The 27,130-nt window shown below is 46.4% G+C and overlaps 1 protein-coding gene across 1 annotated transcript in view; it reads right to left on the reverse strand.

Moving 5' to 3' along the window:
• Positions 1-2,035: 2,035 nt before the first annotated feature.
• Cnksr3 (Cnksr family member 3) overlaps positions 2,036-27,130 on the reverse strand; it is a 92,341-nt gene continuing 67,246 nt past the window's right edge. The window contains exons 5-13 of the mRNA NM_001012061.1: positions 26,477-26,518; positions 24,065-24,184; positions 22,171-22,230; positions 16,963-17,031; positions 16,428-16,574; positions 11,557-11,681; positions 9,317-9,525; positions 8,764-8,853; positions 2,036-3,484 (exon numbers count right to left, since the gene is read on the reverse strand). Coding sequence (NP_001012061.1) covers positions 3,186-3,484; positions 8,764-8,853; positions 9,317-9,525; positions 11,557-11,681; positions 16,428-16,574; positions 16,963-17,031; positions 22,171-22,230; positions 24,065-24,184; positions 26,477-26,518 — 1,161 coding nt within the window. The 3' untranslated portion in view covers positions 2,036-3,185. The remainder of the gene's footprint in view (positions 3,485-8,763; positions 8,854-9,316; positions 9,526-11,556; positions 11,682-16,427; positions 16,575-16,962; positions 17,032-22,170; positions 22,231-24,064; positions 24,185-26,476; positions 26,519-27,130) is intronic.

Raw genomic sequence — 27,130 nt, forward strand, 5'->3', positions numbered from 1 at the left:
TTCGGTGTGATAGTTTGTAACTTTTATTATATTTTGTAAAAATGAATGAATAAACAAATGAATGGATGGATGGACATATGGACAGAAAACCTAGCCACTGTTACTTTGACCTGCTGGGCGAGGAACAATCAGTTTTCTCCAAGAGTGACACTAAGTATATTAATCACTACAGGACAGGCCTCACGTTCAGGAGCCATTGGAAAGCATAGAGTGGACTCTACAGGTTTGTTACTTGCGTGCGTGCATGTGTGTGTGTCTGTGTGTGTGTCTGTGTGTCTCTGTGTATGTGTGTGTGTCTGTCTCTGTGTATGTGTGTATGTGTGTCTGTGTGTGTCTGTGTGCGTGTCTGTGTGTCTGTGTACATTTTTATTTGACTACAGTGTGGTGGGTTGGATTCATTTGCTATTTTGTTTTGTTTTGTGGTTCTTTTGGTTTTCTTAGTTTGGAGTTTTTGTTTTTGTTTTTGTTTTGTTTGTTTTTTGTTTTGTTTTGAGAAAGAGCTTAAAGTTAGGGGGGAAGGAGGGGGTAGAGGATCTAGGAGGACTTGGGGGAGGAGGAGAACATGGTCAAACACATATAAACTTTAAAAAAGTTTAAAGTAACACAAAATAAAATAAAATTTTAAATTTTAAATGAAAAACATTTCTTAAAATGGGGGATGGTGTTCGGTTGGGTTTGACAGGACTCGAAAGTCACCAGGAAGTTGCCGTCGTCCTTTATTTGTATTAAACCATTCCCGCCATCAAACGGGGGGCGGGTAACTGTAGAGCCCAGGCGTATTCATTCGTTTCAAAGAAAGTCTTTATTTGAATGCTGGCATGTTTCCGCGTGTGTGTGCACACACATGCACATGTGGATCAGAGGCTGCCCCTGGGTTTCTTCGTTGGCCACTCTTCCACCTTACGTACTGAAAGCTGATTCCTCAGTGACCCAGAATGTAGACTCCAACCGGCCGGCCTGCTCCTGGAGCCCTCATCTTTACGGCTGGGAGTACAGGCAGTCACCACACCTGCAGATCCAAACTCGAATGCTTTCCTTGCTCAGCAAGCCCTCTACCCACCAAGGTATCGCCCCAGTCCATTCTGAGAAATTTATTATTACCTATTGCTATATATCTCACAAGCAGAGGTTTACAAAATAACTTTAGCAGCAATAGAGTTTTCAAACATAATTCAGGTTAAAAACCCCAGATGAAAATACAAAGAAAGGAGAAATTGTGGAAGCTGTAGAGGAAACCAGAACTTTGCCTGGACTTCCTCCAGAGCTTCCAGGAAGAATGTGTGTGGGAGGTACCATCTGGTGTAATAATTTGAGTTGAGCGCTGCGGAGAGTGAAGTGTGAGTTCTGAGAATTCATTCTCAGGGTGCTCCTTCAATTTAGAAGACATTTTCTGCAGAGAAAAACCGTCCACCACACCAACCATGCTGTCGGAAGCTCTGAACACCATTAACCAGTGGGACTGTAGCCCTCCTTCAGACCAGACAGTAAAAGCAAGCATGGGTCTGGGGACAGAGCCCACTCAGGCCAACAGGAAACTGGCAGGGGTCAACTCTTCCTCGAGCGTAGCTCCCTCCTTGCCTCCAGAGGCCCTTCCTATACTCTGCTCACGACTGCGGGTTATGTACCAGATGAATCACCACACAAGCCCCTTCCATCCCTGTTTGTGGCATCTGGTTCCTGCCCCCGGCCAACGCACACTGGCTTCTCAAAGTGCCCCAGACACTGATGGGAATGTGTTGGTGTGGGTATAAAAACAATGGCACCAGCAGAAGTGGCCACTGTGCCCCTTACCATGCACTCCCCCACCCCCACAGAGGCATTTACATGGGGGAGGAGAGCCTTATTAACTCCAGTGATCCTCTTGTGAACCACACTTCAGGCAGGTCAGTGGACAACCCCAGTGGCTAGGACAGTATGTGGATACCGGGCTACAGCTCTGTCTAAGGTTACCCTGGAAAATTCCTTTTCTGTGGTGTCATTTATGTTTGCTTCCTTAGCTCCTCTACCACAAATTCATAAAATCCTAAAACGCTTGGGAGGGTTTATTTCCATCTTTAATATGCGCGCCCAGGCTGCCAACGGCCACACTGGGTCACGTGTAAATCTGAAAACATTTAATGCTCTTTCCCCTGGGTTTCACGTATAACGCAAAACAGAAATATTTCAATTACATGTGACTAAGAGTAAGAAAAATATACAACTCTATTTAAAACACTTAAATTAACAAGAAAGGGTTTTTCCATTCTAGCAAAATATTGTACATTTGGTTTTAAACAAGAGTTAATACCCAGACATACATTTTCAAAATACCTGATGCTAGTTGAAAAATCAGTGACCATGAGGCCTTCCAAGATATTTCTAACTAGCAAAACTGTGCACACCTGGGAAGGCCTGAAGGCTTTTCCCCCCTAGAACACAGACATCAAACAGGCCAATACCGCAAACTGACCGATGCCTCTAAATCCGGTTGCTTCAGCTTCCGGAACTACGCTTTGGCTGTCAGCAAATCTTATAGCTTCTTTCCCTCGTACACGTAACTGCGACACCTCTCAAAAACGCACACACGTCTTTGTATACGCAAGGTTCCATCAAAGCGTGCTCGTGAGCTTGTGACTGGCTCCCCTACACGGAGGCTGTTACTGAAGGGGGGGTGAACACACATAAGAGCTGACCTGCAGGTAAGCTCTGCTCCAAACAGCCTCACACTCTGCAGTGGGCGCTGCCACCCTGATAAATATGCTCTACAGCTTTAAAAAATCAAAACAGAAGTTTTCCTCCTTCAGCTTTTTCAGATACAGAAGTTGGACCACAAACCAACATATCTATGTGACAAAACCCATCAATTTTAGTCCCCACTGCCCAAGAAAACAAAAGTGAACAATGCTGCCAACTCCTGACACTTTAAAGAGTATGTCTCCACGCTCCCACAGTGGGAAGGCAAAAACTAAACGTGTGCCATGTCCGTCCTTCCTTCTGCCTCCACGAACAGCACCCTAAGATCCACCGGATTTGTTGCCCTCTGGTGACTTCAAAACTCCAGGAAGGGCAATATACAACCTTAAAAACAAAATGGAATGAAGTAAGGTCGCCATGGAGCACTGTGGCAGGAGTCTGGACAAGCTGTCCACTGAGGAAGAAGGCACTTGCTAGCAGGAGACAGGCAGGAAGCTGGCGCAGCAGCAACCTCAGTGAGTCAACAGCTTGAGGCGAGTCAGCCAGCTGACCAACAGCGACGGCTCCCCAGAAGACGCCTTGGCCGATGAGGAGGCCGACTTCTTCTTGGGCCCTTCCTCCTGGAATGGAATGGTGGCGCTGCTGTGTAGATCAGAGTTGATATAGCACCTGCTCCCTCGGATGTAGTCCGCACCTCGAACCAGATGCCGCTCAGTCAGGGGTCTGGAGAACCGGTACACGGGAGAGGCACTTTCTTCAATGATGGGTGTAATGCGCTCATTGCTGAAGTACCGGCACAGGGCGTCTTCCCCTGTTGTCAAACGAAGACCAGAAAGAATAGTCTATCAGAACAAGAACTCCCAGACCTAACACCGTGCTGCAAGTGACCACACACCCAGCTCTCTGCCCTGCAAAGACCTATAAAAGACCCTTGGCCCACAAGACAACCACAGAGGTTCACCATCGGCGTTACGGTTTCATGAGAAATGCCGGCACTTCTCCACCGCCAACCCATGGACTGACTATGTCCTCAGTGGTTCCACCGTGCTGAGGGCCTGTGGAGCCTTTGGGAGGCAGAGCCTGGACGGGAGATCTATCTCACAGTGGGTGGTCCTCTGGAGGCTACACCACTCATGCTTTCACTGTAAACGTGGCTCAAAGCAGAGAGAGAGAGAGAGAAGGAGAGATGGGGGTGGGGGGTAAACCGTACCACAGCCTGAGTGCTGCACTGTCTTGAACTCTTCCAGGTTAGCTATTCTCTTATTTTTGAGTTAAACCTCAGGACATAGCCAGAGCATAGACAAATTCTTCACCAAAGTTTAACCTAAGTGGCCCACAGTAAGAGCTAAAGCAGAACAAAGACTTAAAAAAGAGAAGCATTTGTTTGCAGCTGAGACAGCCTGCCTGGCTGTTAGACAATCCACAAAGAGAAGCCAACGCTGTGCTGGGATGATGAGAACATCTCAAGGTACAATGACCTCCCCATCAAAGGCTTTGTGGTGTCAAGCTGAAAACCCATTTCAAGAACTGTCCTTTGAAAAGGGGGGAGAAAGACAAGCTTGTGAAATGGCTCAGGGGGTGAGGACGCTTGCCACCAAGTTCAATTCCTAAAACCCACATGGTGGAAGGAAAAAACCAACTCCTGAAAGTTGTCCTCTAGCTCAACATCCATTCTGGCCCTACACACGCACACACACTCATACACCATGCACCACACACACACACACACACAGGCATACAGCATACACTCTCGCGCACAGATACCAGATGCACAAGTATGCACATACAAAAACTCTCACACCACACACACACACACACACACATACACATACATGCACACAGCAGAGACATATTCACCCACACATACACATACACACTCATGTACAGCACATACAGATACCAGACACCACACACACACACACACACACACACACACACACACCACAAACATGAACACACATGCACACACATACATACACAGATGCACATACACAGGCACATACACAAACCACACACGTATACATGCACCCCCGCAGATACACAGATAAACACACATCTGCACATGCATACATACAATTTTAAGTTAGCATGCTTCCAAGGCACCATGCAGTAAAGGGGCTACCTAGGATGTTTTCCTAGCATTCAGAGGTTGCTGCAACTAGGGTTCAATCAGGGCAAGATACTTCTCCAGCTGCAGGAGAACTCAGTGTTGCCCACATGGCACACAGCACACAGGAATTAAAGGGTCAAGAGAGTTTACCCACAGGTTCTTTTTTTGAAAGAAAAAGACTGTAAGGCTAGCCAGTGTATAATAAAATAGAATTCCCTGCAGGGAGCCCCCAAGATGTCAATAAGTGGAACTATGAATGTGGAACCTACGTTGTAATGGAGACCCCCAAATGTTGAAGAGCATCTGCCAAGGAAGGCTGCCGGTATCAAACAGAGCCACTCTAAGAGACGCCACGTGCCTGCCATCAGAGCAGGGCTATGGAGCAAGACATCCAAGCCCTGACATATATATCACGATTATTATGCTTTTGAGGAGTTAGACATATTGCCTGGCTAGGTTTTAGTCTTGTGCTGTCCTGGAATGTTTACTCTGCAATTGAATACTAAAAGTATGTAACGTCCCTCTTGATTTCAACAGGAGCTCACAGAGCTGTCTTTGAGTCTCAGAATCCTTTGAACTTCCGAACAGTATTGGAGCTGCTATGGTGATGGGCTGGCACAGATGCCTTGTGTATTATAAGGTGGAAGCGAGCCTGAGGAAGACAGGGATGGAATGCTGTGGTAAGATTTTGCAGTGTTCCCCAGGGGCTTATGTTCTTAGTACTCGTGCCCTGGCTTCTGCTCCTGCTCTGAGGAACTGTGGAAGCTTTAGGAGGTGGGACCCGGCTGGCAGGCGGGTCATGAGGCGTAAGGTTTTGAGGAATACAGTCCAGCTCCTGGTTCCAGCAGCTGCTTTCTGGTCTATCTGCATGTAAACAACTCCCACCTCAGGCTCCTCATGCCACAGTCAGAGCCTCCCTGCCACGCTTTTCCCACATGATGAACTGAAACTCTGACCCAAATAAACTTTCCTCTCTAAAGTTGTTTCTGTCAGGTTTGTTGGTCACGTGACATGAAGTGGCCAATGTACTCAGGCTCCATTAGCAACCAAGAGGTAACACGATGGTCCAGCAGAACTGGAGACCCAGAACTGTTTGCCTTTATATTTCCATTAAAATAATAAAGCAAATAGAAAAAAAATGTGTTTCTTTCTATCCCTGCTTCCCCAGATACCGATGGGTCCTAGTGATAGTCTGCTTAGTGCCTTGTTCAACCATCATCAGGAAAGCTTCCTCCTGCAGCAGCTGGTAGCAAATACAGAGACCCACAGCCAGACACTGATTACATAGAAAGTAAGGGACCCTGGAACACTTAGCACTAAACGGGATGTCTCCATAAAATGCCTACCCTCAGAGATCAGGGAACCCTGTAGAAGCGGAGGCAGAAAGAGTGTAAGAGCCAGAGGGATGGAGGACACCAAAAACCAAGGCCCCCTAACCCAACGTGATGGACAGAGACTGAGGCAGCAAGCGCAGGGCCTGCACCAGTCTGCACCAGTTCCTCTGCATATATATGATGGCTTCCACTTTGGTGGAAGGAATGGGATTCCTGAGTGTGCAAATGAGTGGGTCTCTGATCCTCTGCCTTCTCTGGGCTCTTTAACTTCTGTTGGTTTGTCTTGTCTGACTTCAATGAGATCATTTTTTATTAATCTTACACTTAATTTTTTTATCTTTTAAATGAATGGGAGGGAGAAAGGGAGGGAAGGAGAGAGGGAAGAAGGAAGGAATAGGGTTGGAGAGATGGTTCAGTGGTTAAGAGCACTGTCTGCTCTTCCAGAGAGTTCAATTCCCAGCAACCACATGGTGGCTCACAACCATCTATTCTAGGAACTGATACCCTCTTCTGGCATGCAGGTGTACATATAGATAGAGCACTCCTACATAAAATAAGTAAATGGGGGGGGAGGGAGGGAGGGAGGGAGGGAGGGAGAGAGAGAGAGAGAGAGAGAGAGAGAGAGAGAGAGAGAGAAACTCAGACACTAGGGTATAGGTTAGCAACTAAACTGTCACTTCTACCTGCTGGGAAATAGAAAATCAGTTTTCTTCAACTGGATGAGGCTTGATACATCAGCCTCTGCAGAACAGGCCTGACGTCCGGGAACAGTTGACTAGCACATAATGAACTCTACAGTTCTCCTACGTGCGCCTTTTATTTCATTACAGTTTGGAGTTGTTTTATTTTTTTTCCTTTTTGAGTATTGAGTATGGTTTTAATTTGTTTTCTTGGGGATTGTTTTTTGAGAAACAATCTGGGTAGGTGGGAAGCAAGAGAGGATCTGGAAGGACATGGGTGAGGGGAAGGGTGTGGTCAAAATATATTTAAATTGAAAAACTGTTTAAAATTATACACACACACACACACACACACACACACACACACAATTTTAAAAACCCTTCATTTAAGGGGAAAAGCCAATATATAATGATTCTAATGATCAGAGTCTGTTCTAGAAGTAAAAAATGCTTTAAAGTCAAGTGCTTCAGACTAAGAAGAAAACACGGCCTCATGAAAGAATGCTCAGAGGTGTGCCTGAGCCAACAAACACTGTCATTAAAACCGAGGGGAGTTCTTAAGGAAAGACTCCTGTCTCCCAGCACTGCTGAACAAACTCTTTTCACCCTCATGTATCTCTCTGCCAGTGTGTCCCTTGCTCACGTCTGAGAAATATCCTGTTTCATATACTGCATATGTCTACTTACAAAATTGGCAAATTCATGGACTAGGGACTCTCAGGGACTGAGAAAGGCAGAATTAGCCAGGTACAGAATTTTTATAGGGTATGGAAAGTCCTGTGATTAGGCTATGGTGGCTAACGTAGAATTCTGAAGGTTAAAACCACCGAGATTTATATCTCCAGAGTGTGAGGGCTCCATCCCAGCAACTTTACTATTTTACTTCCTAAGCAGCCGCATGCAGAGAGGCATCATTGCTCTAAAGCTGTCAGCCAGTTTCTATAAGCCCCAATCCCTGCACTCCACCTCTCCCTATAGGAAAGAGAACAGTCTAGATCCACACGCAGGGAGTGGCAAGAAAAAGCATCTTAAATCTAAACAAGGCCAGCCCTGCCACCTGCTGACTACTGCAAAGAAGACTTTTCTCTATACACCAAGAGCTTCAGAAACCACAGACTGGCATCTTGTCCTTGGTCATGTTGGTACAATCCAGATGGTCCAAGTGCACAGCTGACAAGAGCCCCCCAGGAGACCTTAGGAGCCACTCACTCGGAAGGTTAGGCCTCTGCAGCTTGCTCTGCTCTTTCTCTCTCAGCCTGAAGCCTATCTTCCTCTGCCCCCCCCCCCTTGTTCTGTTCCAACATTACAAAAGCAATGCAGCGTTTCCACCCACTGTTGAGAATCCAAGCCTGTCTCGAAAAATGGGTAAAAGTTTTGTTTTCATTTTTGAGACAGGGTCTTGCTATGTACACCTGGATAGCCTCAAACTCACTGCGTAAGCCAGACTGGCCTCAGACTCAGAGATCTGCCAGTCCTTGTCCCGAAAGTGCTGGGACACGCAACTGTGCCCAGCAGATAAAAACATTTTAAAATGTTTCCTTCAAGAGTAGTATAATAAGTAGCTGATTACAGGGCGAATTAAAAACAGTTTTCAGACATTATGCCTTAATAATTTAAAGAGGATTTGTTTGTTCATTAAAAATCAAGTTTAAAAAAAAAAAGTCACGTAATTAAGGTGTTTAATAGATGTTTTGCTTAAAAAGTGTATCCTTTGTGTCCAGAGCCTTTGAAAAAGCCAGGATGCTGACTTGATTCACAACTGCTACAAAGGAAGGTACTTTTCCACTCTAGAAACAAGCTGTATTGCGGGACCCTTCTGTGGGCATGAGTTTCTGTTGACAAGCTGCGCCTCTGAAGAACTAAGTGGGGTCTCCAGTCAGAAATGTCAACTTCCGGGAATAAAGCATGGGTGGTCTGGGTCTACTAACACCACTCAGCACTTTGGGTTTGCATACATGAAACATACCTTTCCTCCCATGACCTCGAGGTTTAGCAAAAGGGTCCACAATCCCCATCCAGTTCCCATCTGCAGGCATGGACAGAGGCCGGGGTTTGCCTTCAGAGACCAGACAGTGAAGCAAGGTGAGTAACATTATCAACTTTAGACAGTACACACACACACACATACACACACACACACACACACACACACACACACACACACACACACGAGTCATACCCACTTAAATAGAAGTGGCAAGCAGTGACACATTTTAAAGCCCCACATTGACACTGAAAGCAATCAGGTTAGAGGCATGCTGGGCTTGAGTCTGAGTCTCCAATGCCTGTAACGTGAGCTCACCCAGCTGGGCCTTGATGCCAGGCAGAGCGACAGCTCAACAAGGCTTTGCTTTAGCCACTTGAAGAAGTGGCCCACACTTAGATTTCTTTGAGGTTCATGCTTTCCTCAAATCACCTTCAGAGAACTCTGCCAAGTTCATGCCAGAGCCCCAAATAAAGAAGGGGTGGGGAAAGGAGTAAGAAGGGCCAGCAGGGTGTGATGTGCACGGAGAACGTACCATAGGACGGCGTCTTCCCTCTCATTTTTATGGGCAGAATATTGGTCCCCACCGAGTACCCGGGTAGCTGATCGGAGTCTGTGATGGTGAATCTGCGTCTCTGGCTCTCCTGGTCCAGGAAGGAGTTAGGGGACTCGGAACCCTTGCGCCCAGGCAGTGGCTGTTTACTCTTAGTGTGTCCTCTATAGCTGAAACTCACGTTCTCATCCCTGGAAGACAGCGTGTGGTGATCAGGGTGTTCACAGAGTGGCTCTTTCTGAAGAGCGAATAGGAGCTCGGCTACCATGGGCACACGTCTCCTTCCCACTGGGGGAGAAGCTCTACTTTGTAAGTAGCCCCTTCAAGTACACACAGACGCCCCTGCTGAAGAACAAGTGCCATGAACCCGTTAAGTCTGGTAAAACATGGCCTTCTGGTCACATACGTCTACACAGAACAAATACACCCTGGAAACATGGCTCTTGCTTTCCCCACACTCTGCACTGCAGGTGAATCTCCATGACAAGAGTCCGCAGCTGAGGAGTGAGCTGCAGTGCCATTCTCCTCAAGCAAGCGTAGGCTCGCCGCCTGAATCTGGCGGAGGCTCTTGACATGTATGAAAGCTGTTAGACTTGGGAATTCTTTCAACGCTGTAAAGGGTGCTTCCCGGAAAGCAGAGGAGAGAGACTATTTCTGAACTCAGTAAAAAGCTAGCTGGATCAGCAACTCCATCCTAATCTTACCTAAACTTCGATAGACGGTGGACCTCAGTTTTTACTGAGCCCAGGTTTACCACGTGAACAGTTCTTTCTTTGCATTTGGTAGGCTTTGTGAGGCAATCGGTAGAAGCCAAGTAGGCAAGATACAGAAGAAGCTGGGCAGTGGAGAGATGGCTCAGCCGTTAAAGGCTAGGCTCACAACCAAAAATATAAGAAGCTGGGCAGCGAAGCCTGTAAGAGCATCCCCCGGAGAGCCTGCTGCCCTATCCTCGTGCCCTCAGCTTCTCAGACTCTGTCTCCTATAGTTTGAACTTACCCTATAACCTTCTCAACTCGAAAGCTTCTGTGACTCCTGTCTTAATCCCTTGGCATTTCTCATACCTCAGAGAAGGTGTTCACTGGTGGCCTCTGTGTGCATGTACAACCATATGTCTCCCCCAAAGGGAGTCCCAGCTCTCTTCCTTCCCACGCACATAGCACCCTTCTTATCAATACACACTCAATGACACTCTCACTGAAACCCAGGGAACACTAGGGGTTGGGCGCTCCAGCCCCTCAGTTCCTGACACAATGACCCTTGGCCTGTAAGGTCCTAGGGTCCCCATGCAAATCGACAACATCCCCTGCAGCTTTAACCTGGTCTGAACCTGTGCCATAGGACCCCGTGAATCAGGGACAAGGCCCACTTGTTAAAGATGCCTCTGATCACCGCACAAGAGGTAAATCCCTACACACCGTCATTTATTCTGGGTAAGATGAGGGAAACCACAGGGCAGCTACTATCCCTAGCACGTGTCCATATGAGCTAGCCTAGAGCACACACCTCAATTACTGTCTCCCTGTGACCGCTCTGCTACATCACATCACAGGTAAGACACAAACCAATAATTGATAACACAAGCACACACGTGCCTTGCTCACACACATTTCATTTCCTATCACTTCACAACTTTTCAGAGTGCCATGTGTGTGTGCATCTTGGTATATATGTGTATGTGGGTCTGTGTGTACGTGTAGATGTTTATGTGTATATGTAAGTATATACATTTGTGCATGTATGTGTTTTGCATATCTGTATGTGTAGGTGGGTGTATGTGTGTATATGTATGTGTGTCTCTGTGTATATGTATGTGTGTCTGTGCATCTGTGTATGTGTGTGTACATATGCATGTATGCCTGTGTTTATATGTCTCTATATGTTTGTGTCGAATGTGCACATATGTATATCTTTCTTGGTAAAATCAGGATATAATTTTAATGACTCTCACACAAACACTCTTAGTGTCTTCTCTACAAATGAGTTTATCATGGAGCCTAGGAAACTTAAGCTACAGGGATCCCTAGGCAGCCCCATCCAAGGGCCCAAAAGCACAGACTTCTGTAAACTTTTCACAAGTGAGATATGTTGGCACTCTTTTTTAAAGGGCACCTCACCACCAAATGTACAACTTTCAAGCCCCAGGAAGTGAGACCCCCACCCTGGTTCAACATCTCCCCATGCAGTGGCTAGCAGTCCACTCTATGAAAAGGCAGCTAACATACCGGGGAGAGTAGGGAACAGCAGGTGGGGGAGGAATGTATAGGTCCAGGATGGCTGGCTTCTCCTTCTTCAGGGAGGCATCCATGGTGCTCTCTGGGGACTGGGTTGTGGTGGGCGGGGGTGAGGTCTGCAATGAGAGCCACACACAGAGTGGAAAGGCAAAGGTCAACCTGGAGATTATTCCTGATGTAACTGTCCCCCACCCCACACAGGGCAGGGCAGAGTACAAGCAGATGTTGTGCTAAGAATACTAACAGTGCTCAGCGCCCGTGTTCCCATGAAGCACTCGGCTCACAGAGGACTCAGAAGCCACAGCTTTTAACTCTCGCTTTAGGAAAACCACTTAAAACCCCCTGCCTCAGTTTCCTCCTCTGTAAAACCGACATCGTACAGGCTGAGAAAAGCATTCAGCCGTGTCCTGCTGGTTAGGAGTGTGGCCTTGGGGCTGTGGGTGTGATCCTGGCTAGCCTTCAGATTAGCTGCGTATTGCCGTCATCGGTATGACGGGGATCGATGTGGACAAGATCATCATCCAGCTGGGCAGCTGTGGTAACCGCAATAACACACATGAAGGGCATGTGACATGCTTGCCACACAGCAAACACACAACTCTGTTGAATTTAGTAGTGGGTGCCCATAGTACAAACACTCATGTATAAATTAACTTTAAAAATTAAATCCTTACTTTAACTTTAATTACATTACTGACCTCAAGGAAATTACATTTTTATTAAATATTTAATATTTATATGTGACCATGTTTGGGTCCAATCCATAACCATCCTCCTTCTTTTCCTCTCAAATTCTTGTTCTCTCGTTCTCTCCCCCTCCCCATCATCAGGCCTCTAACTTATGGCCACTTAGTACTGTAAGAATGAATGGGTGCAGGACCATCTGCTGCAGCTTGGGTAGCCTGTCAGGGCCCACATCCCTGAGGAAAACGGAGTCCCTCTCCCAGCAGTCATCCGTTAGTTGCCAGGGGCTCCTCAGAGGGGTAAGACTTCATGAGTTGGGTGGTCCTTGCTGTGATTTTGTCTGGCTTGTGTAAGTCTTGCACATGCATAAAGGACTCACACTCTAAAATCCCCAATGAGCCCTTCTACAATGGTTTCCTCTACAATTAACAGTGACGCTGACCAGCCAGCTCTAGCTAGGAGAGGACCAGCCGGGTCCTCACAGTTAGTATGGGAACCACCCGTGAAAGGCCAGCAAGTCCATGCTAGACACTGGGAGGGAAAAGTACTTCCTTTTGACTTTAGGTTATGATGGATACACTGGAAGTGAGTGGGGACAGAACTATGGTCACCAAGAGAGTCGTCAAAGTGACAGCTATACTCAGAGGGATACAAAGGCACAGAGCCATGGGCTCTGTCTATCTTCTAAGATAATCTCCGAACCCTAGCCTAACTCAGTTCAGTATGGAATTCATTGATATCCAATAAATCAGTATGTGAAAACAGAGGGCCAAAATCCAGAACCTCAGGAGCACTCCCGTAAGACATCCTGCCATCCCCAAACTCCAACATCAAGAATGACTTCTGTTTAGGAAAACCCTCATCTGTCAGGATGCAGCCTAGAAAACAGAATGGTGGACATCTCTCACGGGAAAGGACACACTAAGGGTACTAAGAAGGAGGAGGAAATGACACCCTCCCCGGACTGTTCAGCACCGAGGCATAATGAACACTAAAGACTGAGGCAGGAAACATGGCCTCTTAACTTTCCCTGGGATTGAGACACATCCACAGGCATTTTCCTTTTGCCGAGTCAAATTCTGTCCTTCTGACTGTGCGCTCGCTCTCTCTCTCTCTCTCTCTCTCTCTCTCTCTCTCTCTCTCTCTCTCTCTCTCTCTCTCTCTCTCTCTGTTCATGATGGCTCCTTGACTTTCTCGTCTTTGTCAAGTTTCCTACCACATGTGACATCTGCTTCTCCCCCCACCTAAGCCTCCCATCCTGCTTGCCCCGGGGCCATCTCTAATACTCAGCGGCAATGACTATGAAAGCGAGGCTTGGGAGACATTTCACGAAACTCACAGACAACACATGGCAGAGCTGGCATGTGAACCCAGGCAGTGCTGCTTGTGGACTCATGCAGGACCTCATCTCCAAGGCCTTGCAAATCATTCATTGGTCATCACGAAGTCATTGCCTCACATCTGCACATTCACGGCTGCCCCCTACATGGTGCTTGTTGGGCCTACATGTAAGCACGAGCTGGACTCTGCCCCCTCAAAACTCCTATGTTGGCGTCCTGTGACCTTGCCCCAGTACCTCTGAACGCCAACTGTATCTGCATGCCATGATGGAGTTGAAATGAGGACATTAGGATGCACTCAATCCAACCTCATCTGTGTAACGCAAAGACTGAGGGAGGACCACGGGAAGACGGAGAGAAAAGGTGGCTATTTCCAAGTCAGAGAGTCAGGCCTCAGCAGGGCCCAACCCTATAGATACCTTGACCTTGAACCTCAACCACTCAGATATTTGTTATGGCAACCCTAGCAACGTAACACAGATAACAGTATAAAACTAGGTGTCAGCCTGCCACCTGAGGGTGAAGTCCATGCCCTCTGCCTGACGCCCTATCTCTGCTACTGCATTAGCTCAACTGCACCCACCACCTTCCGCTCCAGAGAGTTTGAGGGGACTGTGAAGGCAACTCGGGGTCCCCATACTGAGATCTCAATCTTCCGAGCCAAAACCCAAGAGGCATCCCTTCCACAGAGCATGGTCTCCAGCAGACAAGGCCATGTCTTCCAAGAGGGCCATCCGACCTACAGCTGCCTGACTCCACAGGACCTGTCCTTTCTTCACGTGCCTTCCTCCTCCCCTTGTAGTATCTACCTTTAAAGCTCACTTGGAAGAAATCACAACTCTGCCTCTGAGAACTGACCTAAAACAACTTCTGCCTGCAGGCCATGCACCCCTGCTGTGGGGGTGCGTGGATTTCAAGAGTGAGACCCATCCTCATCTGTAGATGCCACTTACATCCCAGCTGAAGGTGCCTGTCCCCGTCAGCATGAAGGGCCTCATCTCTGCCGTCCCTGACATGCTCTCTCTCATGGTTCTCTAGTGTCTGGTCTCAGGATGGCAGTAGCTAACACAGGTATACTTGAAAACTGCTGAGAGAGGAGACTAAAATATTTTCACCACGAACCCAGGCATGTGGGGTCATGCATGTGTCAATGACAATACACGCAGATCTTAAAATGCTGCACTGTAGATGTAGTTTATGCACCAATTCATTCTTTTCACATTTGATTTCATGTACATGTCTGTTCTTCTGCAGGCATGTTTTTGCACCATATGCATGCAGTGACTGTGGAGGCCAGAAAAAAAGTGGAGTTACAGAAGGTGTGAGCTGCTGTGGGGGTGCTGGGAATGGAGCCTGAGTCCTCTGAAAGAGCAGCCAGTGCTCTGAATTGCTGAGCCACCTCTCTCTCATCTTAAAACGTTAGGTGACTTAGTCATGGGGCCCACACACTCTGGCCTCTACTTGGCGTTGCTGAGATCCACTCAGGATCTACACCTGTGGCTACAGCCGTAGCACTGTGTGTCACAAAACCCTCAGATGCACAGCTTGGAAGTCCTGCACCCCCTACATGAAGGTGCAAAATAAAAGTCACAGACAGCTCTACAAACGAAGTGCACTCTAGGTTTTAGGACCTTTTAGAGACAAGGTCTTTGTAGTCCTGGTAACCTGTAACTCACTTTGTGAACCAAGTTGACCATGAACTCACAGGGATACACCTGCTAAGGTGTCAAGGGCATACATCACCATGTTTGGCTTGAGGACCTTTTCTAAAAACAAAACCAAAAGTTTACAGTGTTGCTAAGCAGAAGAAACAGTGGCTGAAAGGGGTTTGCTGAGGGTCGGGCTAAGCAGAAGAAACAGTGGCTGAAAGGGGTTTGCTGAGGGTCGGGAGGTACCTCTGGACCAAGACAACAAAGACCTCTGTAATATTTACAGGGGCTTTAAGTAAGAAAACTCACCAGCTGTTGGTCTGCCTTTTATATACCACCATGGGCTGGAGATTCTGAACTGTGCTAAGCCAGTGTGCAGCCAGTTCCCAGCACCAAAGAACTACATTCCCTAACCCGGCTGGCCCTCAGCCAAGCAGCATGGGAGCTCTACCACCAGGTCCAGGCTGTGTGTACTGCACTAAGTGCCACCTGCTATCGCCCCACGGCTGAAACATTCCTCCTACAAGAACGGGGGCTCCTAAGAGTCAGAAAGCAAACAAAACACACAAAGGTTGGGATACTCTTGAGAGTTGTAAGAATTTGCCCCGACACTACACAGGAAGTAACAGTTGCTGGGGAGAAGACACACTCGCAGGACGGACGAACGAACCCGCTAGCGAGTCACACCAGGAATGCTAAGGATGCAGCTTTGGTGAGCTGTCACTCATGCTGGGGTGGGCTTTCCAGTGATGGGGCAGCCTCTGAGCCACCATGCTCCTGTAAGGAGCCCTGATAAACGATTTCGTTGGTGAGCCACGGATGCCCTACCGGGGACAAATGGACACTTGTTCATGTCTCCCCAGGAAAAGTCACAGAACTTTGCTGAAAACAAGTGACAAGACATAAGGCGAGCCCTTCTGCCTGTGCCGTTCGCTGTGGCAGCACCTGGAACATAGCTGGTGAAATGGAGGAACTGAACTGAACTTTAATTATTTAAAGAGTCACATACGGTGAGTGGCTGCCACACTGTTCAGCAAAGACCCGGAGTTTAGGTTTTCGTGCAAGCAGGACTGGGGAGTGATGGCTGGCAAACCAGCTCCTAAAACCAGTTACCTTCAGTTTCAATCCCTTTTTTGAAGACCTCTGCCACAACCCACTCTAGGTGAAGGTCTACGATGGTCACAGATACCTGCACGAGGGGTGGCTTCCACCTCAGGTTCTTCAGCGGGGCTGGAGTGAAGCTGAATGAGCCCGTGGGCCTCTTCTTCAGCAGCAGCACCACGCCTGTGGGATTCTCTCTCAACTTCTTCACCAGATTCTTCAACTGCCACCCGACCTGGAAAGAGGGAAAGGAAACGGAGGAGGGAGGCATGGTCACAAGCCATGAAAGTCTAACCAGTGAACTTATCTTAAGGAAATTCAAGTCATGAGCAAATATGTGCAGCTAAGCACTGCTTCGAACAGTGACAACGGGTTGGGAAAATTGTATTGTTTTCTTTTTAATATGGAGGTCGTAGAGATGGCTCAGCCATTAAGAGCATTAGCTGCTCTTGCAAAGGGTTGGGAGCTTGATTCCTAAGCCCCATGTTGGGCGATTCACGACTGCCTGTGGCTACAGCTCTAGGACATGATGCCATATTCTGGCACACATATGCACATATGCACACACGCATGCACGCACACATTTCCTGAGAGGAAAATCATATCCCAGTAAACGAACTCACCACTGTTTGCCGATTGACTTGAATGACCTCGTCACCAGCATGAATCTTTTGAGATCTGTCTGCAGGAGACTGCACAGAAACAAAGAGACCTGGCTTAGGTGTTTAGTCCTCTCTTTCTGCCTTTATTTCTTTCTTCTGTACAAGAACTAGCAACAGAAATAAAGCTTCCTCAAGAAAAAGCAAAAGCAACGTATTAAAGTAGCCCATGGGCCTTGGCATGTGACTCTTGTCTAATCTATTATGATGTTGGTTCCGCGCATAACCTCTCCACTAACATCTGAATTCATCTAAATATGAAGTACGTGGGCATACTGAAAAAGGCACGCGTCCACCTATAAACAGTAAATAATAGCTGGGAAACCTTACACATCTCCCCTTCAGCATTCACCCGGCAGGACTAGGCAAACCATTTAGCTTGTGAAGAGCACTGTAATTCCTACAAACAAATCATTTTTCTATCTTGTTTTACATATCACCATGATCCTATTAAAATAAGAAGCTAACAGAGATCTTATTTCTTTAAAGAAAGACTCCTTTTGATCATCAGGTTATATTCAAAATGGGTATGGCTTTAGTAAGAAGAGAATCTATGGTTGGGAAGATGGCTCAGTAGCTAAGCAGGAATGGGCCTTAAGGTGCCCAAGGCTGCACGTAGCAAAAGTATGTGTGTGTGTGCTCCGTATTCCTATAGTAACACAAATGGCAGGCACAGGAATCTGGAAGTATCCAGGCCAGCTAACCTAGGTACTCAGTGCAAATGACAGAGCCCGTCTCAAGGTTGAAGGCAAACCCAAGGTTGTCCTCTGACCAGCACGCATGTGCGCGCACACACACGCACACACACACACACACACACACACACACGCACGCACGCGCGCGCGCACACACACGTACTCGCACACACACAGTGGCATACGCACACCCATGGCAATATACACACATGCATCCACAATCACACTGGTGATCATATACACAAATGAAAGCACACTGACACACAACATTATACACACACACAAAATGCATCGCATACACACCTTGATGCAGAACGATTTTTAAAAAGAGAGGACTGTAGGGCTGGAGACATGTTCCTGTAGCCAGGAGCACTGGCTGCTCTTCCTGAGGACCTAGGTTCAAGTCCCACATGGTGTCCCACAACTGCCTATGACTCCAGTTCTGGAGAATCAGGCACCTTCGCGCACACAGGCAGGCATACACCGATGCACATAGAATAAATCTTTTTTTTTTCAAAGCATGCTTTGTTCCTTCTGAAAGCCATTGCTTTACAACAACAAAAAGACCGTAAAAGGACACAGGCCACTTGTCAGACGTGGTGCAAGGAGCATTCTTGTTCATTAAGTGAATGAAAACTCTGTTTTAAGACGCATCACAAGATGAAGGAGAAAGGATGAAACTTTGGTTTCTAATTAGACATTTTCTAGGTCACAATAATTAATTTTGTAACATATGTGAGTGGGCGAAACTTCAAATTTACAGTTATCTGAGGGCAAAATAGCACCTCTGAACGTGGGGGCAGGCAACCTGACTCAAAACACACTTGCTGGATTGTTCTCACCCGGCTGCTGCGACAGGCTCAACAAGGAATTAGCAGGCAGGCGGTGTTAACGTGCAGAAACGCTACCTCTGGTCCATCAGCTGAAAGCTCAGGTAACTGTGCTGGGTATTCTCAAAAACAGCTCATTTGTTACCATAGGAACAAGCTGAGCCTCACCCAGGACTAGCAGCCAGCTCAACACAGGGAGGGGACACCAACCAGAGCCTCTTCCTCTTCAGCTGCTTTTAAACTTCAGCTCCTTTCTGCACCAGTGTGTGGACTACTGAGGTAGGTCTGACCCTGCTGACCCTCATCAGCACCACCCACTTAACCTTGATGAGCGGAGGATTCACTGGGGCAAGTGTCATTTTATAAGAGATGGCCTAGGAGTCCTTGTTTATAGGCATGCAATCTCAAAACACATGAACTGCTGTCCTCCCCGACCTCCGTTCCGAAGGATGCTTGTGCCTGCATTTCTCAAATGTCCATCAAGTGAGTGTTGGGCAGAACACTGATAAAGAGAGAACCCAATACCAATATTTTCCCCCAAGTCAGGAGTGCTCGCCTATCTTCACCGTGAGCTGGACTACAGAACAGCGATGCCTGTTGTGGTGTGCCCTCAGAAAGGTGATGGCCTGAAGGACAATGGTCCCATTCTTCTGAAGTACAACCAGTTCCCACCTCTTCTAAGAGAGGAGGTTGGGGAGCAGAGGGGGCTGTTCAGGCTCTCGAATAAGGTCACTACCTCCAAAAAGGAAGTCAGATAGAGAGCACCACAGAATGATCTGCTTGACCTGACTGCTCTGGTCACTCTAAGAACATGCAGGGCTCTGCTAAGAAGGGCCTGCTGGCTTTCTGTCAGCCTGGAGAGTGCAGGATGGGAGCAAGTGGGTGATCTCAGACTAGCACTGCTCACCTTCATCCAGAGACTCTAAGGGAAATTACAACTACCTCCCCTGACACTTGAAGGGCTGGCCTGGGGCTGCCCACGGATCCTGAGCGTACCCTTGAGAAGTAAGATCATAACTATTTCTCAGCTACATTCTTAGCCCGGGGTCTAGCATATTCCAGGCCCTCAGCAAATGCATGTTGAAAAACTAAAGCGATGGATAATATTTGAATGGGCTGCTGATGGAATTAAATGAGCTTTTTTCATTTTTCTTAATCTTTAACTTGATGGTAGCTACTTCTGTGCTAAGGTGGTTTCCATTTAGTTCTGGGTGGGAACACCGGAAAAGCCTATATACAGATAAGCCATAAGTTTATGATTCTGGTAGGAATTTGGGGAGGAAATAACATTCATTATTCATATCTGACATTTCATTTGATTCAGAGGCAGCACTGTTTAGTCTCCTATCGAACTCTCGTCTTTAAACAGAAACGGGACAAGGAGGGAGACAAACCCTGCCTTCAGCATACTACACATTTGTCAAAGAGTAAATGTGGCTTCAAGAAGACCTGAGAGAGTCTAGAACTGCCCAAAGTCTGGTTAAGCCGACCAACATAGTCACCAAAGTACAAGATCTTACAGCGTCATCCTTTAAAGACTGAAATGGTTACCATCCTTTTGAATCCCTCTAAACCTAACACAATGTGTGAAGTAGGACCTGAGTCTGCTCCTGTCATGGTTGTGGGGGCCTACACCAACAGGAAGTGAAGACAAATTATAATAAAGGATGATGTTTGTTCCTTTGAAAGTATGCCCAGACAAAAATCCTTTAAAGTTCCCCATACCATTATTACCCACGGGGTGAAACGGTAGAGAAATTCCGAGTGATGGCTAGAGATGGCTCAGCGGTTACAGACACTTACTATCCTTGCAGTGGACATGGGTTTGGTTCCCAGCACCCCTATCAGGTGGCTCACGACCTCCTACAACTCCAGTTCCAAGGGATTTGACTCCCTCTGCCGTCTGCTGTCACCTGGACTCTTAAGGCGTAAATATATTCACAAAATAATTTATCTTATTGAATAATTAATTTAAAAATTATTTTATCTCCAACAGGGAATACTTAAAGGCACACCATCTCCCACCCAATTGTCTATCAGAACTACAAGACTGATTCAGGATTTACTCAAACAACGTCATTTTCTTACTATAAAACTCAAGAGCTTGTAGCAAGCACTCATCAAAGCTCATGTCGAATTTGATCAAAAGGACTAACGTGAAACTTGATATTAGACACACATTTTCACCACTCTCAGCAGATGGGAGAAAAGAGGCTGACAAATTTCTCCCTATATTTTGGAATTATGTCCTCCTCCCTTGATCAAAAAGCCTCCGACACATGTCTCTTACACAAGTACACGTTTCTTTTACACAAGGACACATGTTTCTCTTACACAAGGACACGTTTCTCTTACACAAGGACACATGTTTCTCTTACACAAGGACACATGTTTCTTTTACACAAGGACACATGTTTCTTTTACACAAGGACACATGTCTTTTACACAAGGACACATGTTTCTTTTACACAAGGACACATGTTTCTTTTACACAAGGACACATGTTTCTTTTACACAAGGACACATGTTTCTTTTACACGAGCACACATGTTTCTTTTACACGAGCACACATGTTTCTTTTACACGAGCACACATGTTTCTTTTACACGATCACACATGTTTCTTTTACACAAGGACACATGTTTCTCTTACACAAGGACACATGTTTCTCTTACACAAGGACACGTTTCTCTTACACAAGGACACATGTTTCTCTTACACAAGGACACATGTTTCTCTTACACAAGGACACATGTTTCTTTTACACGAGCACACATGTTTCTTACACGAGCACAGGAGAGCTACGGAGATGCTCCTGCTTCATGCCTATGTCCCAACCCACAGTTCAGGCTGCAAGACAAATACATTTACCTAGCTCTGCCTGTGTTTCACATTCACACTGTTTGAGAGGGTAACGAGGGAGCCCAGGGTTGGGGAGATGGCACAGTGGGTAAAGTGCCTGCTGTGCAGAGCCGGGACCTAACTTCAGATCTCCAGCACCCAGGTACAAAGCTAGGCACGGTGGCTCACTCCTTTAACCCTAGAGTGATCGAGGCAGAAACAGGAGAACTCCTGGGTGTTGCAGGCCAGCCCGTCAAGCCAATCAGTGAGCTCCAGGTTCAAGGAAACATCCGATCTCAAGAGATAAGGTTGAGAGCAACTGAGGAGAACACTCCTGCAGTTGATGTCTCTCCTCCACACAAATGCACTCCCATACACATGAGCACACATGCAAACACATACAGAAACATGCACTACACACACTGCACACTGTACATGCGGCCACCAAACCCAGTTAGTTCTTCTGTGAGTGACTCATGAAAACAAAGATCATTATTTTTATACTTTCAGGTTCCCACCTCTATGGTGCCAAAGGAATAATTAGCACAAGAATGGAGGGAAAAAAAACAGAAAAGAAACTTGACCTGGCAAGTGAACCAGAACAATAAAGGGCAATTTAAATAATAATAATAAACTGACATCAGCTGGTTTGAAGCAGCAGCCAATCGGCTGATGGGATAAACACAACCGGCCACCATCAGCTCTCGCACCAGATAACATCATACACAGGTTTAACCTCAGAGTTCAGAGCTGTGTCAAGTGTGTCTCAGCACACAGGGCTTTTACACTCACGGACGCACACTTACATTTTCTGTGGTTCCAGTAATCACATGCAGTCCATCATAGGTTGACTTGATGTACATGCCCTAGGGAGAAGCAGAACATAGGAACTCTTTACTCCAACGTTCACGGGAGCTGCACTGAGACGTGAACTTTCAAAGCACTGAGCACTATGTACTTGTGTAGGCTTGCAGAACACCAGGAAACTCCATCCAAAGCGAGGAGGAAGAGAGGGAGGGAGGGAGGGAGGGAGGGAGGGAGGGAGGGAGGGAGGGAGGGAGGGAGGACATTTGAATACCAGTAGTCAAGATCAGATAGGTGACTCTTTGATGTTATAATGTGTGTGCTGGGCACACAGAATTCTGCCACAGCTCTAGGATGGAGACATTTTCTCAGACCTGCTCAGGGAGCCAGGCATTAGGAACAAGGGCTATTCTTCTCTGACCGTCGCTTTTTCCCAGAGAAACAATGCAGTTGGTTCCATCGGGTATCAGTGTACTCTTGGGACGATTTATTAGAGCCTATTGTAATGTAGAATGGGCTTGCAGATGAAGCGTGTGAACCAGGATAACACAGCAATCGGCCACTGGCATTGCTCTGTGCTAGGGAAAGCCGGAGGATGGGAGAATATGCTTTCCTGAGAGACACCTTTAAGCAAACTCAGATAATACCGTGTTATCAGACAAATACTTCACGGTTCGACGGCCCAAATATAAATGTCCCAATTGAACTATTACAAGATGAGGGGAGACAGAGAAGGGGAGCAGGCAGGGTAAAACAGGAGTTTTACCCAACATCTATTCTGAATGTGTACTGCTCTGTAACCTACACCCCTCAATGTTCCCACCATTCCCGCCAAGCCTTCAATCTGCACTCAGTGTGCTTCCGCCCTAAGAACTACACATCCCTCCCCCAGCCATCGCTGAGATGGATCTATAGTAGGAAAGGACAATTCTGTCTGATCCCACTCAGGGCAGGGATCTGATTCAATCCTTGGCTACAAACTCACATCCAGGAATTGCTCCTGGTTTAGACTTAAACTATGCTAACCCGTCCTTTACTATGAAAGCCAAGTAACATGGTGCACTTCTACCCACTAACAATGTAGGCTTGTTGAAAGGGATGTTTTTCCGTTCCTATTTAAGAGACTGCCTTAAAATTCCCTGCAACAATGTATACATCCATGACTCTGCCTCCCCCTTCATATCCATCACTAACAGCAGCAGCAGCAGCAGCAGCAGCAGCTACAACCACTCCTTGTGCAAGCCCCATGCTCTCAGCACTGGGCACTGGGCATCAGCATCTGCGGTCATCCATTCAGCAGGCCTGTCTATGAGAAAGCCCACTGGAAGCTCTCTCCGAGGCTCTAAGCTGGTCAGTGACCTCGTGGCTTTCTGTAGCTCTGCAAATGAACCGCCCGGGATTCCTGTTGCCTATGAGAAGGACCTGCATGCATCCCCAGGGCTTGCTATTCTATACCCTACGAGAGGAGGAGGAGGAGGAGGAAAATTTTTGAAATTTTCCTAGGAGTCACTTCCTTCCACCAGCCTCTCCTCACACACATCCTAAGTGCTGACAGAGACTTCCAGAATAGATGTTTTGTTCCCACGGACCGTCTATCCTTTGTGGAAATGTTTTATATTTCCTTGCATTGCTAAGGCCTTAAAAACAAATCTGTTAAGACCAGAGGGTACAATTTTAAAATTATATTTACTTTTACACTTGAAAGATAACCATCTTAATATTAAGTTTAAGGTAGCAAATCCCTAATGATATGAAATATAATGTAATATGATATCATATCATATCATACCATATCATATCACTCCACTATTCAGAGCTACAGTGACAACAGTAAGACACAGCTTAGTGCTTTGGTGAATGCCTGTTTCTTGTACCAGAAACCAAGGAGATGCTTACCAGGCCTTCCCCGGGTCTAACATTCGGTAAGTGAACTTCCTCCAGGCATGCGCACTGGCTCATCACAGGGTCCGTAGTAGAGTGCATCATTTTGTCACAGATGCCATTCAAGACCTTGACCTGGAATTGAGGAAGTTCAATCATTAGCCAGGTTTATCTCAAGCTCGTTTGTAGAGCATTGCACCCCACGTGTCATCTTTGGCTCTGCCCAGCACTGGCTGGGATAATCCTGCTCAAGGAACGCCTGGCACTGGGACTCTATGTCACGGTCTTTGGGAATGTCGATACAGTTTCAGCTTTCTAAAAAGCATGGCTTTTTACAACCACTGTAAAGCACAGGCCAGGAAGAAACCCCTCTGGCAATGAAGAAGCCACTGGCCACCTGACAGGTTATTAATGTAGGGCTCCCTCATGCTGACAAGGCGGGAAATATTCTACTCTAAATCAGTTTTTGTTGTTGTGTTTGTAATAAACTCCAGGTTTGCGGGGTTTGGGAAGGAAAACAAGCATCAAACACATTGTTTCCAGGTTCTTTCTCTCCAAGCTGGCTTCCCCCATCATTAACGTCTATCTACGTGGTGGTGTATATTTTTACAGCTGATGAACCAATATCTAATCCACAAGTTTCATTAGTACTCATGTTTGTGGTGCTTGTTTTAAAGGTTCTGACAAACATTTAATGTTTTTATCCTTTATTAAAGCATTCGGTTGGGTAATTTCATTGCCATCAGCGTCTCCCGTGCTCAACCTAATAATCCATTTCACTCTTCCTTGCCCTAAACTCCTGGCTAGCACTCATCTTCCCACTGTCTCCATGGCTTCGCTTTCTCTAGAATATCAACCAGCTGGAATTATGCAGCGTGCAGCTTTTCCTTTTTGGTTTATTTCAATTAACGAGATACATTCAAGTTTTCTCTGTCTCTTTTCACAATTTTGATAGCTCATTTCTTAATGTTGAGTAATATTCTAGGTTATGGATATACCATGTGTTTATCCATTTACCTATAAAAAGACAGCTTGTCTGCCTCCACTCTGGGGCAATTAGAAATAATGCTGCTATAAACATTACATGCAACTCAGGGCAGATTTTTGTTGACATTAAATTTACAGCTCCCTTGGGTAAACGCCCAACAGAGCAACTGGTAGATCATACAGTTAGAATACGCTTAGTTTTGCAACTAACTGACAAACTGTCCTCTGAACTGCTCCAATTCTTCATCCCTCCGAGCATCAAGTCCCAATAGTCCACATGACTGTCAGCATCTGCCGTTGTCAGTGCTGAAGTGTAGCCAGTCTACTGACCATGTAGTGCTGTCTCCTGGCTTCAGTCTGTAATTCCCTGATCACAAATGAACACACTTCATATGCTCTGGGTCTCCTCTGGGTGTTTTCAAACTCCTCTACTTCCACCTGTGACCTAACACCTCACTGTCTTCAAGGTGAGCCGCAGAAGACAGCTTGTGATTGGAACGGAGTCCACTATTTCTTTCTTGTTGATAGACTCTTCATTTGGCTTTCTATCTCAAAACTCCTCTGAAGCCCAGATCACCTAGATTTCCCTATGACGTCTCAGTTGCACTGTTTGACCTTTCTATCGCTTTGGTTCTATGGCCTCAATGACCCCTCGACGTCACACTATGAAGTAACACCGAAACAAGGACAGGAGGATACCCACAGGGAGGGGTCTTCCTACAGAGGCCACCAGAAGTGTGCACGTATTCTCGAAACCAAGCATCTACCCTTCCAAAATCAAATGACCACAGGCATCCGGAAATTCCAACAGCGACTTTGCTCTCCAGGGGGGATCCATAACACGCACCTTCTCACACTCCTCTAGCTCTGTTTAGCTTCCCTATTTATGGAAAACGTATTTATAGCAGTTTCATTGCCAAATTCCTCAACCAAATGGGAGGAGGATTTTTATCAAAAGGGCACAGGCCGCTTGTGTCAAAAGGAGGAAGTGATGATGAATCCTTCCAGAATGTTCTTTACATAGTCATAGGACATGCCTCTCCCCTATCTTAAAGTTCTTGCCAAGGTTTTCCTTTTTAATGGAAAGAGTTCTGCAATGAAGTGCACACATCATTCTTGCCCTGATTTGCATACTAAGCAGCTGGTGCATAATTGCACCCCGATGAATTTTCCAGAAGGGGAGAAAAATGATAAAATAAAATAAAACAACGGTAAAAATGAAACAGAAACAGAGAGCTCAGTGCAGCCAATAAGCACAGGAATTTTCATAAACAGGGATATCATTAAGCAACCTTCACCCTTCCATCTAATGAAGATGCAAATCCCAGAGCCAGTGTCTCAAAGTTCATCTTGATATAATTAGCCAGTGCGTGTAATTAGTATGATCCCTAAGGCCTTTGGAAAATGAGTTGTATTGTAACCTTAAGAAAATAGACTTACCACATTTAAAACTTTATCCTCCATTTCTGCTACGAGGCAATCCTAAAGAAGAAGAAGAAATAATAATTTATGGGGTTACATAGATAATAAAGAAAGAAAAGTAAGTATAAGAATGAAAAGCTTTTTCAGAATTGGTTTAGCACAACTGGTCACATGCAGAAGAGAGAAAGGGAAGTGCCCAGTCTCAACTGGTGTATCTACCACACAACCTACACACCTTAGACTTGGGGAAAACCAAGAGGTGACAGAAAGAGGTTAAGAGCCACTGGACCAGGATTCCTGATGCTAAATAATGTCTTCTAGACATGACAGGGAAGCAGCCCCCAGGAATCGCAACAATATGGTTGTCTGAATAAGACCTATATGATGGCACTGTGACAAGACAACCCAGACAGGAGAAATTTCACCCTCCCCAGCTTCTACAGCAATCAGTGGCTGCTGAGAGAGAATACCTGTTTCTTCCACGGAAAGCCTGCAGTGAAAGCACGTAATTACCTGCAGTACTAAAAAGGTTCAGTAGAGTGTGTGTGTGTGTGTGTGTGTGTGTGTGTGTGTGTGTGTGTGTGTGTGTGTGTATAGATGGGTGTGTATGTGCATGTATAGATGGGTATGTATATGTATGAATAGATGGGTATGTGTGTGTGTATGTACAGA

Source organism: Rattus norvegicus, chromosome 1, assembly GCF_036323735.1.
Source record: "Rattus norvegicus strain BN/NHsdMcwi chromosome 1, GRCr8, whole genome shotgun sequence".
NCBI classification, from domain to species: domain Eukaryota; kingdom Metazoa; phylum Chordata; class Mammalia; order Rodentia; family Muridae; genus Rattus; species Rattus norvegicus.